General features: G+C 33.3%; 3 protein-coding genes across 5 annotated transcripts; 1 reads left to right on the forward strand and 2 right to left on the reverse strand.

Annotated features, from left to right (window-relative positions):
- Positions 1-420: 420 nt before the first annotated feature.
- Positions 421-3,612, reverse strand: LOC121114226 (uncharacterized). Of its 2 annotated transcripts, none has more exons than XM_040708115.2 (3): positions 3,084-3,612; positions 2,428-2,911; positions 421-2,367 (listed from the first exon to the last, which is right to left on the reverse strand). In XM_040708115.2, exons 1-3 carry the CDS (start codon positions 3,563-3,565, stop codon positions 640-642), a joined length of 2,694 nt encoding a protein of 897 aa, XP_040564049.1. In that variant the 5' UTR covers positions 3,566-3,612; the 3' UTR covers positions 421-639. The 2 variants fall into 2 exon arrangements, with proteins under 2 accessions (XP_040564049.1, XP_040564050.1); XM_040708116.2 differs by having other exon boundaries at positions 3,089-3,593.
- A 594-nt stretch (positions 3,613-4,206) lies between these two features.
- On the forward strand, positions 4,207-5,662 carry LOC121114228 (uncharacterized). 2 transcript variants are annotated; one of them, XM_040708121.2, is made up of 3 exons: positions 4,207-4,637; positions 4,847-5,148; positions 5,240-5,662. In XM_040708121.2, exons 1-3 carry the CDS (start codon positions 4,422-4,424, stop codon positions 5,448-5,450), a joined length of 729 nt encoding a protein of 242 aa, XP_040564055.1. In that variant the 5' UTR covers positions 4,207-4,421; the 3' UTR covers positions 5,451-5,662. The 2 variants fall into 2 exon arrangements, with proteins under 2 accessions (XP_040564055.1, XP_040564056.1); XM_040708122.2 differs by having other exon boundaries at positions 4,301-4,637; positions 4,940-5,148.
- LOC121114168 (uncharacterized) lies at positions 5,489-15,187 on the reverse strand. Its single transcript, XM_040708038.2, has 11 exons — positions 14,830-15,187; positions 13,632-14,748; positions 13,440-13,562; positions 13,156-13,352; positions 11,080-13,075; positions 10,723-11,024; positions 7,488-10,670; positions 6,325-7,422; positions 6,099-6,256; positions 5,877-6,044; positions 5,489-5,806 (listed from the first exon to the last, which is right to left on the reverse strand). Exons 1-11 carry the CDS (start codon positions 14,986-14,988, stop codon positions 5,779-5,781), a joined length of 8,529 nt encoding a protein of 2,842 aa, XP_040563972.1. The 5' UTR covers positions 14,989-15,187; the 3' UTR covers positions 5,489-5,778.
- Between the last annotated feature and the right edge of the window lie 529 nt (positions 15,188-15,716).

Here is a 15,716-nt window from a genome sequence, read left to right on the forward strand (position 1 = left end):
GTGCGTATTTAGCATTAAAATTTAACTTTGAAGGGAGGATTTCAGCATTGTCCCTTTCAATGTTAATTTTGTCATCCATTAATAGACGAAATATATTCGTCAACGAATGTTTTTTTTTTTTTGCATGACGAGACAAAGAAGAAACGAAACATTTTTTTTTCTTTCAATGTTTCGTCTGAATATTAAAACAAATATTTCATTTCCTTGACAAAATTAAGAAGAGCCTGAATTATAAAAAGACACAAATAAACGTAATAAAAAGTAATTAACACTGATAGTCCCTTAATCAGCCTCTCCTAGTGCGATGGCTTTCGAAAAATATATTTACTAAAACTCCAACTTGTTGATATTATCCTCGGGCTATCAATAGTAATAAATAGGGATCCAATTGGGTCAAACTCAAATCAATTATCTCTGTCGTTTCATTTGTACTAATTTGATATATATTTCAACAAAATTTCACAATATAAGTATTTCTATCAAGTAGTGGATATTATGTATTAAAAAAGCTATATTCAATTTAATGAGATCGTAACGACAAGAAACTATGGTCATTATTCTTGACGATGTCTAGAAGTACATGAATAATCTTAAAAATTTAAAAGGACTATTATATATTTAATATAAACTATTATGCTATCAGTTTCTTAATAGCTTTTCCTTGGTGTGTAAGTCTATACGCTCAACTGACGCAGATTTTAATTTCGTTGATAACCTTTTGGGGGATGATGCAAATAAAAGAGATTCATGCGATCCTTTAACACGTTTTAAATTGGATTGACTCTCAGGATCAGCATCATCAATTTCATTTTTAACAAACGTGGATGACCGTGATATCGTTGGACCATCTGAATCAGCGGATTCATTCGATGTTTTTGTGATGGTTTCATTCAAATTTTTTATTTGCTGACTTCGGCAAACTTTGTCCGTTGTGTAGGATACCTTTTTTATTTCATATTTTTTTGCCATAGTGTCTACCGGCTTAATTTTTGTAGCAACATCACACTTACGTGATTTAAGGGGAATTGGTAGTCTGGGTTTCACTTGAGAATAACGCAACTCATTGGTCTCAGATTTCGAGTTATTTAAATTTGGAGATCGTATTTTGTTCATTTGAGTAGATAACAAACCCTTGTCATCTTTCTTGAATAAAATTTTGGATGAATTCAATTTAGATTTAGAATTTTGACGAGTCAACGGAAGTCCAGAGTTTGTCAAAGCAGGTGAAGTCCTTGGATTTAAATACTTTTGCAGAGTTCGGGGAGTGAGTTTTTTATCTAAAGCAGATTTTTTATGCGGGTCCACGGCTTCTTTTGTTGGAAGGATCCTACAGCTTCGAACATTTGTATCGCTTTTTACAGACTTGCTACCATTTTCTGATCTTTGGGATTTTAGTGAAGGATTTAACATTTTATCAGATAGGCGTTTTCTTAAAGGTTTTTCAACTGGAAGAGAAGTGTGTACAAGTCTTGGTTTTTTTCGAAGATTACCATTTATATCTTTTTCATCTTCACTCTCAGGAAGAATTTGTGGAGATCCATTAAGAACAATCTTCGATGAACGTACAGAATTCTCCGAGTTATCCGAATCATCATCATCAACCTTTTTGCGAGATGCAACGGATATTTTTCGTGCACGTACATTTGGACAATTTAAAAGCCAATGCCCCACAAGTCCTTCTTCGTCTGTTGCATCTGATGAACATGCTCTTTTACGTTTTTTGACGTGGCAATCTTTGAAATTTTTATTAGATTGCTTTTCTATTAACAAAGGATGCTCAATTTCAGAAGTTAAAAGGACGGTTTTGATCATTTGATCAACTAGATTTTTAGTAGACTGTACGACGTTGTTTTCACCACAATCATCTTTGAAACAATATTCAACGACAGATTTATATTGTAACATACAATGTTCGCATTCAATTCGAGATTCATGAGCATCCTTATGAAGAGCATAGACCAATGAAGAAATGAAGGATTTATTGTGACACTCCTTGCAACAATTGTTTTTCTTTTCACATCGTAACTCTTCATTCTCAATTTTTTGAAGTAGCTCCTTTAAAAGATCTGTAGGACTTACCATGTGAACCGACACAGAGTGATAAAAAAGCTTTGTTGTTCTATCGAAACGTGTATCCGAACATTTTTCTTCCTCAAAAGAGCAGCGTGTAAGCAAGTCAATGACTTTATTTGGTAATTCTGGGCTATAAATAGATCCAGAGAGCTCAGTATAAGAGATGAATATTCTAAGTTTTTTATCATTAAGGGGACAGTTTGGATTATCGTCACTCCCAAACAGCCTTCTTAATAATTTTACATTCGGAATAAGACTTGCAACTGGTAAAGTCTCAAGAAAACCTATGAGAGACTATAAAAATAGGACAAGGGATTAATATAAACCATTACAATACCAAAAAATATGACTTACCTCAGGAGATATTTTGAGTGGTATTTCAAATCCATTTTGATAACAAAATATCAAAAATCCATCAGCCATAGACTCCTTTTCACAATGCTCAATTTCGGTTATATGATTATTGATATTAATATCTTTGTCAGTATCACATAAGTAACATGGATGCAACTTTTTAGTATTTAACCGACCACCACCCAGATGTTTTCGTCCAAATCTATGAAGCCTAAGAGAGGCCTCGTGTAAGAATTCTTCGTCACAATAATCACAAAATAAGTTGGTGAATATATTTGGTTGAACATTGTTATAATTTTTTCCACGTGAATTCCATTGCTTCATTGCAGAAGCATGCTCTTCCCCATGAACATGACGAAGCAATTCTTGAGCTGTCTTACAAAAGTAGGGGCATGAATAACATGCATACAAGTCAGGCATGGAATCTTCTGTTGGACAAATTTGATGACTTCGTCTACGCCTCAGGGGGGATTCTAATACAGCTCTAAACCATTTAATGAATGATTGATATAATATTAATATATGCAATTTAATACAAAGTATGTATCTGCAGTGACATTAAAAAAATAACTAAACTAAAATTAAGATCCGGGTCAACTGTTTAATATATATGAGCTCAAATAAGTAAAAAAAAAAATATTATTTCAATCATTTGCCTGACTGCATCAAAGCTTGTAAGATCAGCCTCATGACGTGAAGCTAAGTAAATCCAAACAGGAAGTATATTCTCCTCGGGTCTCCATTCCAGTCTTTGAATAAAAGATTGTAACTCCTGAACATTACAAGACACAGGATTAATTCGACGTCGATCACAATAAGTTAAATACAGATCCTCAATTTGAAGATATGAAGAATGCCTTTCTGACCGCTTACAATGCTTGGTGTACTCAGATTTTTTAGTGAGAAGAAGACAAAGAGGACAGGTCATGAGCTCATCTGACCCATCTTTCTCATAGATGTGAAGATCAGATTCCTGACAATAAAACTGTCTAGATTTGTAAAGTTCAAGTTTGCTGAGAGGACGGTTATCTTTGACCTCTTTGTTAGGTTGTTTCTCTTTGCCTTGATGCGCTGAAGAAGATATCTCCGTGAGGATATCGTCAACGAATTCCATAATAAAGCCTTCTGTTGAAGTCATTCTATCGTTATATATCAAAATGATATCTAAAGGTTTTAACTAGCATTGAATCTTTTTTATTATTATTATCAATCCATGAGTAGTGAGTACTATTCTATCAAATCAGCTCTGAATAATATCAAACATTCAATAAAAATAGTAATGCTTTTCAACTTGTTTTCAAAACTTGGGCTCAATAATTAATTAATCTATTAATATTCAAATTTCAATAGTTAATGATATAAGTATTGTATATTAAAGTGTCAAAATGATTATAATAATATCATAATTATACACACATATATAATTCTACTTCTTTAATTGACCAAAAAATAACTCCGTCCTAACTTTAATTCAGCTCGAAATAAATATTCTAGTAAATGAGCTCATTCACAAAGTTATTAGGACTCTTTTGAATCGTACTCATACTAAATACATTTTAATATTTTAAGTATAAAATAAAAACCATCTACAGAAATTTAGGTACCTGGTTTATGTTATATTTTCAAAAAAGAAGTTGAAATGCATTGAATTAACATGAATATGCCCATGAAGATCCCAAAATAGAATAAAAGGGAAAGAGATCTTATTATATTATGATTTTAAGTATTATTATTGATTTATGTGTTGGAAGTGTTGAACAAAAAGAAACTTTCTGCTTTGTTCTTGCTTGACTGTTAAAATGTATTTTGCCCACGCTCTTAAGGCATCCTCATCATGAGAAGCGAGAGCACAAGGAAGGGCTTAAATTGCACTCCGTATTTTTTCTTAACAACTGGAATCAAAACAAAAAACTGCTGTTGAACTGTACTCAGCTCCTGGACCCGTAATTCAATTCTTATTTTATCACAAGTAGGTGTCCGGATAACTCAACATCATGGTCTTAGAGGACACCGGAGAAGATGCTTTGATTCAGTACCTCACTAAAGAAAAGATTCAAAGCCAATATCGCCTCCGATCCTCCATGCTTTTCTTACAATCCATTAATTCAGGTTCTACCATGGTCAATGAAAGTCTTGAAATCTTGCGTCAAAATGCAGAGTCTGACTACGACTGTATTCTACATCTTCTTACCCTTTTGCGTCATAACAAGGTGGGATGATTCAAAGGGAATTAAGTTGAGATTTCAAAAGTATCATAATTTAGTTTTGCCCTTATTTTTTCATTTTTATTCTTCCCCTGGTCTAATCATGTCCTCAATGGTCTTTTTCCTCTCCTAACTCTAAAATCTAATTTATTTACCCTCATTTTAATAAAATATAAAACGAAGAATTACAAATTAGTAATTTTTCGTTATTTCAGAGTCCGAAGGAAAACGAAAAGATCCATGGATCCGTATCCCCCACTGAATTCACTGACAATAAAAACTCAAATAATTCAAAACCTTCTATTCAGAATGAATTCGTTATTCAAGATCCCTTAATGGAAGATTTTGATGATCACTTCTCGGGTTCATATTTACCTGTAGAGTCAAACAATGATGATCTTATTATTGAGGAGGCAGAAGACGAAAATCTCTGTCAACAAGAGGAGGATCAGTTAGATCACGAAGCAACTAAAGAAAATGAGAATTCCGAAAACATGATGCATTCAAGCAAGATAAGGTGCATTATATATCTTAAAATCCCAAATATTTTATTAACAGTTTCTAAAATTCATTATCAATAATAATACATTCCATTGTCTCTTACTTAGATATATTAAAGATAAACCAAATGCAGGAAATTTGGCTCGATCCCTTCCTGTTAACGTACCTTGGCCGCAAAATAATTTAGCCAAAGAAAAATATGAACCCGAGGAAGATGATATTCCGGAGGATATACAGAGCGGGCTTGCCTACATAATGAGTTTACGTAATAAGACCTATGATTTGCCATCCTCAAGATATGACTTTAAACTTGATTAAAACACAACAACCACAGCAAAGAAATGAAGAAAATATCATTCTTTAAAACCATTTATTTTTTATTGATAATTATATAATAACTTTGGAAATACATATGAAAAGTTGTCCACAAAATCTCACTTCGTTTCTGTATAGTAGTACTATTACAAATAACTGAAATTAATTTTTTTTAATTATATAAATCAATGGAATAAAATACTCTTGTTAAACAATTATAATAAGTAATAACTATATCATCATAGGAAATTTAAACATATTATACAAATTTACATGCATAAATTATGTTCTATGAAGCAGCATTTGTTGATGTAAAAAACTGAAGGATATATCACAAATGTAGAACTTGCCCTCCGGACCTGAAAGACATATTATTAATAATGGGCTTACAGTTGATTTTTTGCATTATTAAGTATATGTGATTCTTACAAGGACGATAGATCTGAAGTTGTGGGTTTATGAGGTAAATGCACTGGCGTGGAACTAGACGAAGAAGATGATGGATGACGCAGTCGAGCTTGCATATTTTCCCGAGTTTGTCTTTCTTTTTGTAGCTCTATGTCCAATGCGTAGTTAAGATTACCAAGTTCCTCAATCCTACAAAGTATTCATTAAGATTTTAATAATTTGATATAAGAGGAAAAAACCCACTTGGATTTCAATTCTTTTATTTCGACTAGGGACGGGTCCACCCAAGGGATTGGAGTTGAGCAAGCCGTGCTGGCTCGAGAAGAAGACTCTCTTTGACGTTCATATTGACGCATTACATTTGAAAGCTTCAGTTGGAGAGTATCACGCTCTTCTTGCAACTATAATGATGCATTCCATTTTTGTAGAAAAAACAAATAAATACATTTTAAAAATGGGGTATATTTACCTTGGTTAATTCAGTTGTAAGCTGTTCAACTTGAACTTGGAATGCAGATGCCGCTTGTCGTGCACAGTGTAGTTCATTTTGTGTTGAGTTGCTCCCAGGTATTTGCTGCTCAGTGTATATTTGCTGTTTCCAATAATTCATTTGGCTATTTAGTTGCCGATTTTCTCGGAGAGACTTGTCCAATTCCAATCTCTCTGTGTCTCCTAGTACTCTTAATCGACTAAGTTCAAATTCTAAATTCTGTAACGAATCACTTTTTTGCTGAAGTTCAGACTCTAATTGAGCAATTAGTAGTTTTTCATTGTGTGAAAATGAATTTTCAGGTTGAAGTGATTCAGGCATGGATTGAGTCTCGCAAGTAAGCTTTTCGGATACAAGTGAATCATATTTCATTTTTAAACTATCAAAATCTGTTCTAACATTCTTTAATACTTCATTATCATAGTTCAGAATATCAATCCTATTTTCTAAATCAATCACTCTTTCAGATAAATTAATTCGCTCATTATTTAATTCCTCCAAGCTTTTAGATGACTGACTCAACTCTATTTGCAAAGATGATGCATTCTTATTCAACTCAAAATTGGCTGCTCTTAACTCAGTCATATCATCTGCAGATGAAGAACCACCGGCCTTAATTGCTTCGAGTTCCTTCTCCATTTGTTTGGATCTCATCGTCAATTTTCCATTTCTCAATCGAACATTTTGAATTTCCTCCTTTAATTTATCAGATTCACTGAGAGAAAGCGATAGTTGAGTCTTTAAGTCCTCTATCAATTTGGAATTCGTTGACAAACCTTCTTCATCTTGACCACTCTCAAGTATCTCAATATTTTCTCTGATTTTCGCAGAAGATTCCTGGGTAGTGTTCGCAGCCTCTTTTAACAAAGATAACTCCGAATTTATGGAATTATAAGCAGCCACATATTCTTCGTACGATTTAAGTAGTGTATCATATTCAGTGATTTTAGTTTGACCCCATGAAGACCATTCCACTATGGCAGTGTTGGCTGTATCTAAAGTTGATTTGACAGTGTTTAATTCATCTTTTAATGCACCCATTTCTGACTTACAAGACTCAATTTCACTTAATTTTTCCTAAAAATAAATAATAAATCATATTATTCAAAGGTGCATAGACAGAATGAAATTGTACCACTTACATTAAATAATGTTGAATTATTAAATTTTTCATTCTCTAAATCTTTTTGTAATTTCTCAATTTGCCTTTTGTAAGAGTCTATACTCAATTCCAAATTCTGATTTTCTTTCTGCAATTCATCTACCTGGTTCTTTAAGGTAAGTTTAGCATTCTCGGCAATGGCTTCTCTATCTTTAATTTCATTCTCATTTGCCTTAATATCTGACTCTAGTTTTCTAACAATTTTGTTAGATGCATCAATATCTGCCTGTAGCTTCTGATTGATTTTATTTAAATTATCTTCATTGCTTGATATAGTTTGGTATTTTTTCATTATAGACTCCATCTCTAACGATTGAGTTCGCTTTTCTTCAACGATTTCATCTAATTGGAATTTTAGATCCTCAAGTTCTTCAGAGAAAACTCGATCACTCCTAAGGGACTCATTTTTCTCACGTAATTCATTTACTTCTTCCATCAGTTCTTCCTTCTCCGATTTAAGTCTCTCAACAGTTTCAGTGAGATCCTGAATCTCAATTTCTTTAGCACGAAGCTTTGATCGCCATGACTCCGCATTATAACTCTTTTTCTCCTTGACAAGTTCGTCCTTCCTTCTCATTTCCTGTATTTCGTTAGTTAATTGTTCAACAATCTGAGATAATTGTGACATTTCTACCATTTTAACTTCAATAGCGGAACGTGCATCTAATAACTCATTCGAAACTTCGTTATAGGCATTGACATATCCGTCAAGCTCTTCAGTCTTAACCCTTCCCCATTCTTGCCAGTTATTTATTGCTGTTTGGTAAGTTGTAAATTGCTCTTTATACCATTCAAGAGTTAATGAGTTATTGTTGTTCTCTTGCTGAATGGATGTAGCCATGATAGATTGTTCAACTGGGGCAACAGAATCAACATGACTTGATAGGACTTCCGAATTAACGTTATCAAGAGAAGTTGAAGGAACTATCTCTGCACTTGCATTCTTTTCATTTTTTAAAATATTAAGTTCAGACTCTTTGCTAAATAATTCCTCTCGAATTTTACTTACTGACTCTTCTGAATCCTTTTGGTTCTGAGATAATGTGGCATGTAGAGTCATATTCTCATCTCTAAGCAAAGATATTTCATTCTGTAAATCTAAAAATTGATGATTGAGGCTCTCTAGCATGATCAAGTTATCGATATCAGCCAATGTTAGCTCTGTTTGAACCTCTTGTATGGAGTGAATATGTTGATTATCAATAGGAGGATAGGATGATGATGGTAGTGGTTGATGTTGATTATTACTCGAGACTGGTAACGATGGATCAAAAAAGTTGGCCCCATCCAAATTCTGTGAAGATTGTAGTGGATCAGGATATAGGGAAGACGATGATGATGGTTGTTGTACTAGATCAACATATCCAGAAGGCATTATATCAGGCTGAGGAATTGAATGTAATGCAACATCTGGTTGTTGTTGATATTGTGTAACATCTGGAGGAGGAGCGAAGGCGGACACGGTTTCATTCTGTTGCTGAGTAATTATTGTTTCAAGTTGTTGAGTCAAGTTTGCACATTCCATGTACTTTGACTCTAGTTCAGTAACTAATTGAGAACATCTTGTGTTTAAGCATTCATTTTCATGACGAAGAGATTCCACTGTGTCAGAAGCGTCCTTCAATCGTCCATCATTTTCTGTCATTTCATTCTTGATTGATTCTATTTTTTCAGAGAGAACATTGTTTTGAGTGCTAAAAGACTCAATTTCTTGGGCAGAAGACTCCTTCATTTGGCTAATGATATGATTTAATTCGGCTTCTCTTTGCTCAAATCCTCTCAAATCTGTAGTCAATCCTGACAGCTGGAGATGAAGCCCTTCTTCAGTGGATCTCTGGCCTTCAAGTCTCATGTTCATCTCATTAACTTGTTGAACCAAAGTGTCTCTTTCATTTGTAAGATTGCAAATTTCAATTCTATTTCGATCCAGTTCTATTTTCGTTGTTTCCATGTTGATTGATTCGACACGAATTCTTTCAAGATCATTTTGCATTTGGTGTATTTTTTCTTTATCATTCATTATATTTGCGTTCTGTAGAATTTCATAATTACTCCTTAAGGAATCTAACTCTAAACGAATGTTTTGTTCTTCATTAGATTTCTCAGACAGATTTGCTTTAAGACACTCAATTTCTGCGCTCAATTCATTACTTTGCTGATTCAAGGATTCGTAATGCTTAGTCATGCTCTCACTCTTTTCAACTTCTATTTGCAAAAAATTGTTTGAATCGAATAATTCCTTATTTTTGGACTCTAATTCCAATCTAATGTCCGTTAAATGAGTATTCAAATCACGAATATTTGAATTCAATGACTCTTTTTCTGCTACAGATTTAGAAAAATCTTCATTTTTTGTTGAAATTTCAAACCTTAACGAGGACAATTCTGTTTCTAAATTTTCTTTTTCCTGAGACAAATCTGACAACTGATGCTGCAAAGTACCAATGCGCTCTTTTTGCTCCTTACTTTCATTCATGAGTGTCTTCATTTCTTCGTCAACTTCATTTTTCATATTCTCTGTATAGGATTTAATTTCTAATTCTTGTTCATTATTCATCTTTTTATAGTTCACAATTTTAATCTCTAAATCATCAAAAGATGACTTTAATTTCTTAAATTCTTTATCTTTTTCACTTAGATCTTTTTCTAAGGTTTCTATTTTTTCATAGAATGCTTCTTCTTCCTCCGAAAATTTTGAACGTTCAACGTCAAGTTTGTTATTTTGCTTTTGCAATTCTTGGGTAAGTTCTTGAACTTTGAGTTCTAATTGATGGACATTACTTGAGGAATCCTTCTCTTGCTCTTTTGAATCCTTTTCTAATTTCGAACTTTCAACATTTTGTTCTTCTCCGTCCCATGCACCCCAATCATCGTCATCATCATTGCCCCATCCGTCATCATGATCTACTTTGGTTGCTGCAAGTGCACTAGTACCTTCCTTAGAGCTGCTAACCACCACCTCAGCTGCTACATTTTGACTAACTTTAATGGCTTCTTTCTCCACAACTTGTGATTCAATTGGATCATCAAAGGAAAATCCCTCATCCCATCCTCCAGTTTCTTCTTCTTCTTGCTTTAAAGGTTCTTCGTGGCTTGGAGGATATTTATTTTTTTTCAGACCGAAGTTCCTTAATTTCTTTATTAAACTCAGAAGAAACTTTATTTAGATTTTCAATGGTTTCTTTTAGCTCAGAATTCTGCTTATTAAGTTGTACGATCTCATTTTCTGCTTTTGATATTTTAGCCTTCAATTCCTGACACTCTGCTTGATTTTGGGTTTGAGATGACACATTCATATTCTCTACGGACCTTTGAAGATCTGCTATTTCCACTTGCATCGAGTCCTTTTCCCCCTTAATCACTTCATATTTATCTTTCACCTCCTCGTAATTTCTTTCTAGTTCCTTGCTTTTTTCATTGAGAGTATTATTTTGTTGAATTAATACATCCTTTTCACTCTTTTCAATTTGCCATTTCTCTACCAACTCTCCTTTCTCCTTGTTGAATCCATCTAACGCTTTTTTCCATTCATCTTCGTTATCATTTAATGTTTTATCCTGTTGTTTACATTTAATGAGTAGCTTTTTTTGCTTTATCTAATAATTGCTCATTCTTCATTTTGAACTTATCTCTTTCCCCAATGACATTACCATTCTCTTTGCCCTCTAACAAATTGTTATAACTTCCTTCTAGACTCCTGAGTTTTACATTTGCTGAATCCAATTTGTCTTGAAGAGTCGAAGCTTCTTTTGTCTTTTCGTCAAAGTCATCCTTGAGACACTTCAATTCTTTACATTTCTCTTCCAATTCGAGTGTTTGGGAACTAGAAAGACCCTTACTTGATTCCAAGATATTTATATGAGATACTAATTTTATAATTTCGGCAGCTTTGTTTGATAAATCTTTCTCCAATTCAGTGATCTTTGAATCCATATCACTCTGAATTGAAAGCTGTGTTTCAAGCTCGGAGTTTTTTATTTCAATATATGATTCTAATTCAGAAATCCTACTCTCTGATTTATCTACATTTTCCTTATCAACTGCAACGTCCTTTTTCGATATATAAGATTGATGTTCCTCTTCAAAATGAGCTATTTTAATTGATTTATCTTTTATATCGGCTTTTAGTTCACTTATCATAGTTTGCAGTTCATTGATTATATCTTTGAGACCTTTAATCTCACTCACTTTATCACTCAGCTCGGATTTAATTGAATCCTTGTATGCTTTTAAGTCTTCAATAGAATCCTCCAAACTCTTATAAGCACCATCTTTATTGTTTGCTACACTTGAATCCATATTTGTATTCAAACTATCAAGTAATTCCCCTTTTTCCTTTTGAAGTTGATCAATGTGACTATTAAGTGAAGTTAATTCCAACGAGAACTTTTTATGCAATATCTCAATTTCATTTTTTTCCTTCTTGATGCTCTCAAAACTATTCTTTAGGGATGTATTTTCACTTTCTAAATTAAAGATTTGATTGTTAAAATCCTTTGATTGGTTTTCAAGCTCCAGCTTTAAGCTTTCAATCTCTCCGTACTTTTCCAATTTTTGAGCTTGCTCAAATTCCACTTCAGCTTTTTTACTCACATTAATTTCCTGTTCATGAGAGTTAATCTTCAAATTTAACTCAGAGATGATGTTTTGATGATCAAAAAGTTGAGAATTAAGACTATCAATTTTGATTGCACAATTCTCATTTTCATTCAAAATAATGGAGTGTTTTTCTGTAAGTGCCTCTAATTCCATTTTAAAAGATTCACTTGTCTCATTCAACGACTTTATCATTTTATTTTTTTCATTTAATGTATCATTCAAGGTCTCAATCTCCTTTTCAGCATCATCTCTAGACTTTGTAAGTTCTTCCTCGATTTGGGTCAGTTTGGATAAAATTGATTCTTTTTCTTGGTTCAACTCCTGTATTTTCAAGCGTAACTCATTCAATTTCAAATCACACTCATCTGTACAAGATTCAATATCAGACGAAAGCTTAGCCTTCTCAATTTCCGATTCCTTTAACTCTTTAAGTAGTCCATCACTTTTTTCTCTAAGTAATTTTTTTTCTTCATTTACATTATCAAACTTTTCTGTTAGTTCGTTTATTTCTACATCCTTTTTCTTTAATTTTGAATGTAAATCCTCAACCTCCAATTCATATCCAGACACTTTCTCTTTCTTTTTGGCAATATCGGAATTAAGACTTTCTAGTTCTTGACTCATAACAGTGATTTTTTCTTGCATATCACTAGCCTTAAACTCTTGAATTTCTTTTTCTTTCTCCTTGATTTCAAGATTTGCTTCTTCCAAGGATTTTTTCAAACTAACCAATTCCTTCTCTAACAGATCAGATTTTGCAAGTTCATCGGATATTTCTGCCGTCTTTGACTGCAAAACTTTTTCCAATTGAGCAATTTCAATTACATGCTCTTTTATCTGTTTACTTTTTTCTAAAAGTTCTTTATCATTTTGAAGTTGTCGTCCTTTATATTCCGAGTGCGTTTTTTCCAATGACTGTAGGCTTTCCTGACAATTTTTGTAGTCTTGCTTCAATTTCTCAAATGGTTCCTAAAATAATAATAATAATAACAGCAAAAATAATGAAGTTTTAAAATTTGTTATAACTGATTTGAGTGAATGAGTATAACCTTTATATTGATATTGACTTCCGCCATTTGAACCTTTGACTCCTTTAACTCAGACTCCAAAGTTTCTTTTATTTCTTCCAGCTCTAGGGCTCTCATTTCAATGGCTACTTTAGAACGGGCCATCTCCTCGTTGTTTTGAACTAGCCTTGAAACTTGATCAGCAAAAGAAGACAATTCAAGTTCTTTCTTTTCCAGCTCTTAAAAAAATAAAAATAATCGTAATTCATAAATCGAATAAAAAAAATAATATTTTGTGAATGAGTAGATTCGTGACTTAATCTTACCTTTATTACATTCTTGAAATTCATTTCGTTTTTCATCTACATTCTCTTGCAATTCACCCAATACTTCATCTTTTACTCTCAAAGATTCTTTAAGTTTTTGCACTTCAGCCTTCAAGTTGATACCTTAAGTAATATATTTATACGCATTAATTTATAAAATCCACAAAAATAAAAGTGATGATTAAAATATACCAGATTCGTCTTCATAGTCAATAAGCTTTAACTGAAGGTTTCCTTTCTCTTCTTCGAGCTCAATTAATTTGCTTTGCAAACATTTAATAGTAGAACCTAACTCTGCATCCACATCCTCGTTTCTTTCAAAAATATCCGAAATCTTCTCGTAGAATTGATCAATTCCATCCTGTACGCTCTTTTTATTGGATTTTAATTTTTCTTGGCACTCATCAAGTTCAGCCTGCAAATCTAAGAATTCAATTTCTCGTTGATTATCCAATGCACGCTTTTCATTTATGTCAGATTGTAATTTGACGATTTTTTCTTGAAGGGAAGCATTCTTCGTACTCAAATTAAATCTAACTTGCTCAGCTCTAGCCTCATTTTCTTTGTTCAATTCCAGATTTTGAGTAAGACTATCATTATCTACCTGAAGTTTCATATTTTTTTTCGTCCACTCCATTTCTGACTCTGTAAACTGAGTTTGCATTTTTCTCATTTCGGTTCTAGTTTCTTCCAACTCATCTATAACAGACCGGCCCTTCTGACTCATTTGCTCAGATACTGCCGACACAGCCTCTGTTCTAGCACGAATTACTTCATCTTTGTTGCGTAAATCCTCTTCAAGATCCATTATACGGCGTTCGTAATCTAAAATTTTTTCATTTAATTCAACAATAACATGGCTTTTACTAGAGTAATTAAAAACATCTTCAAAACTGGAACCTATTGGAGGTGAATTAGAGGAAGGACTTTGACCTCTTTCAGGACTCATGACATATGGACTAGAACTAAGAGGACTACCGATCAAACTCTCATCCCCAGTCATGGATGCCAAATCATAGTCTCTTATTATATCATCTCTTTCAGCGAGTTCTTTTTGGAGAGCAGCCACTTTATTTTCAAGACTTCGTTGTCCATCTACCATTTCTGCTTCTTTCTCGCGTGCATCTTGGAGTTCTGCTCGCAGGCGAGCAATTTTGGAGCCCTTTTTAGTAGTACAAGTTGTCGGAGGAATAATGACCTTGGGTAAAGCACCTGTTGTTTGAGCAATCCATTGCCGTTCTGTCTGCTTCGCTGCCGCTTCTTTCGCCCTTTCTTCCAATTTAGACTTACTGAGTCGAGAAGCGATGTCCTACACATTCCGATTTTAATCAGTTAAAACCCATCAAATTAGAATCATATAAAAATGAATAAAGATCATATTTAAACTCACCTTCACTTGCTTCTCTTTATTTTGCAGTTTGGCTTCATTTGACTTGAGAGCGCCTTTCAACTGACCCAAAAGGTTTTCTTGCTCCTGGAATTGGACTCGGAGATCTGGTAAATCCTCCTCTTCCTCCACAGGCTCCACTCCGCCACTTCCCCACCACATTCCTGGATCTTTACGCAGTTTCTTTTTTTATATCGTCTAAGTCATCAAAGGAAGTGAAAATAGAAATACAGAGGAATCAATGGAATTCTGAATGTAGTAAAATCAAATGTAGTAGCACTCCTCTGATTCTGTTTCGATCATAGGTTGAAGGCAACTGGAGAAACGTCATCACCTTGGCAAAAAATTCAGCTCATGACACATTGCACGCGCATAGCTTTAAATAAAGGACCTTATGCGCAATATTTCTTAAAGATCCAATCAAACTATCTTATTCTGGAATTGGCTATGAATGATAAATTCCCTGGCCATAGGAGTACGTATATACTTAATAATTTCAAAGTATTTGTAAATGTTACACAACTATATATTAAAAAGGGGTTTTACAAATGTATAGCTACACTTTTAATAAAATAGGACATTAATACAGTAGACTTAGTTCATGTCTACTTTTTAACCTGGTTGTTGAATCAAGCCCCCAAAATGGACGTCATCAAAATGTGACGTCTCGTGAAAATCCTCAATATATATTTTTAAATGCAAAGTATATGTAGTCACCTTGTTTAAATTGAGTGGATTTTATGATCATCATTTACTAATAAAAATGAATATATAGTCAAAAGTCACATATATACCTATAAAACGAGACTACATTTCGTTAGAATATCTCTTTTCGTATTGAGTGTAAAAATAGCTTAATATCATTTAGTTTATAATTTAGACTTTTAATC

The sequence above is a fragment of the Lepeophtheirus salmonis genome, chromosome 3, assembly GCF_016086655.4.
Source record: "Lepeophtheirus salmonis chromosome 3, UVic_Lsal_1.4, whole genome shotgun sequence".
NCBI classification, from domain to species: domain Eukaryota; kingdom Metazoa; phylum Arthropoda; class Copepoda; order Siphonostomatoida; family Caligidae; genus Lepeophtheirus; species Lepeophtheirus salmonis.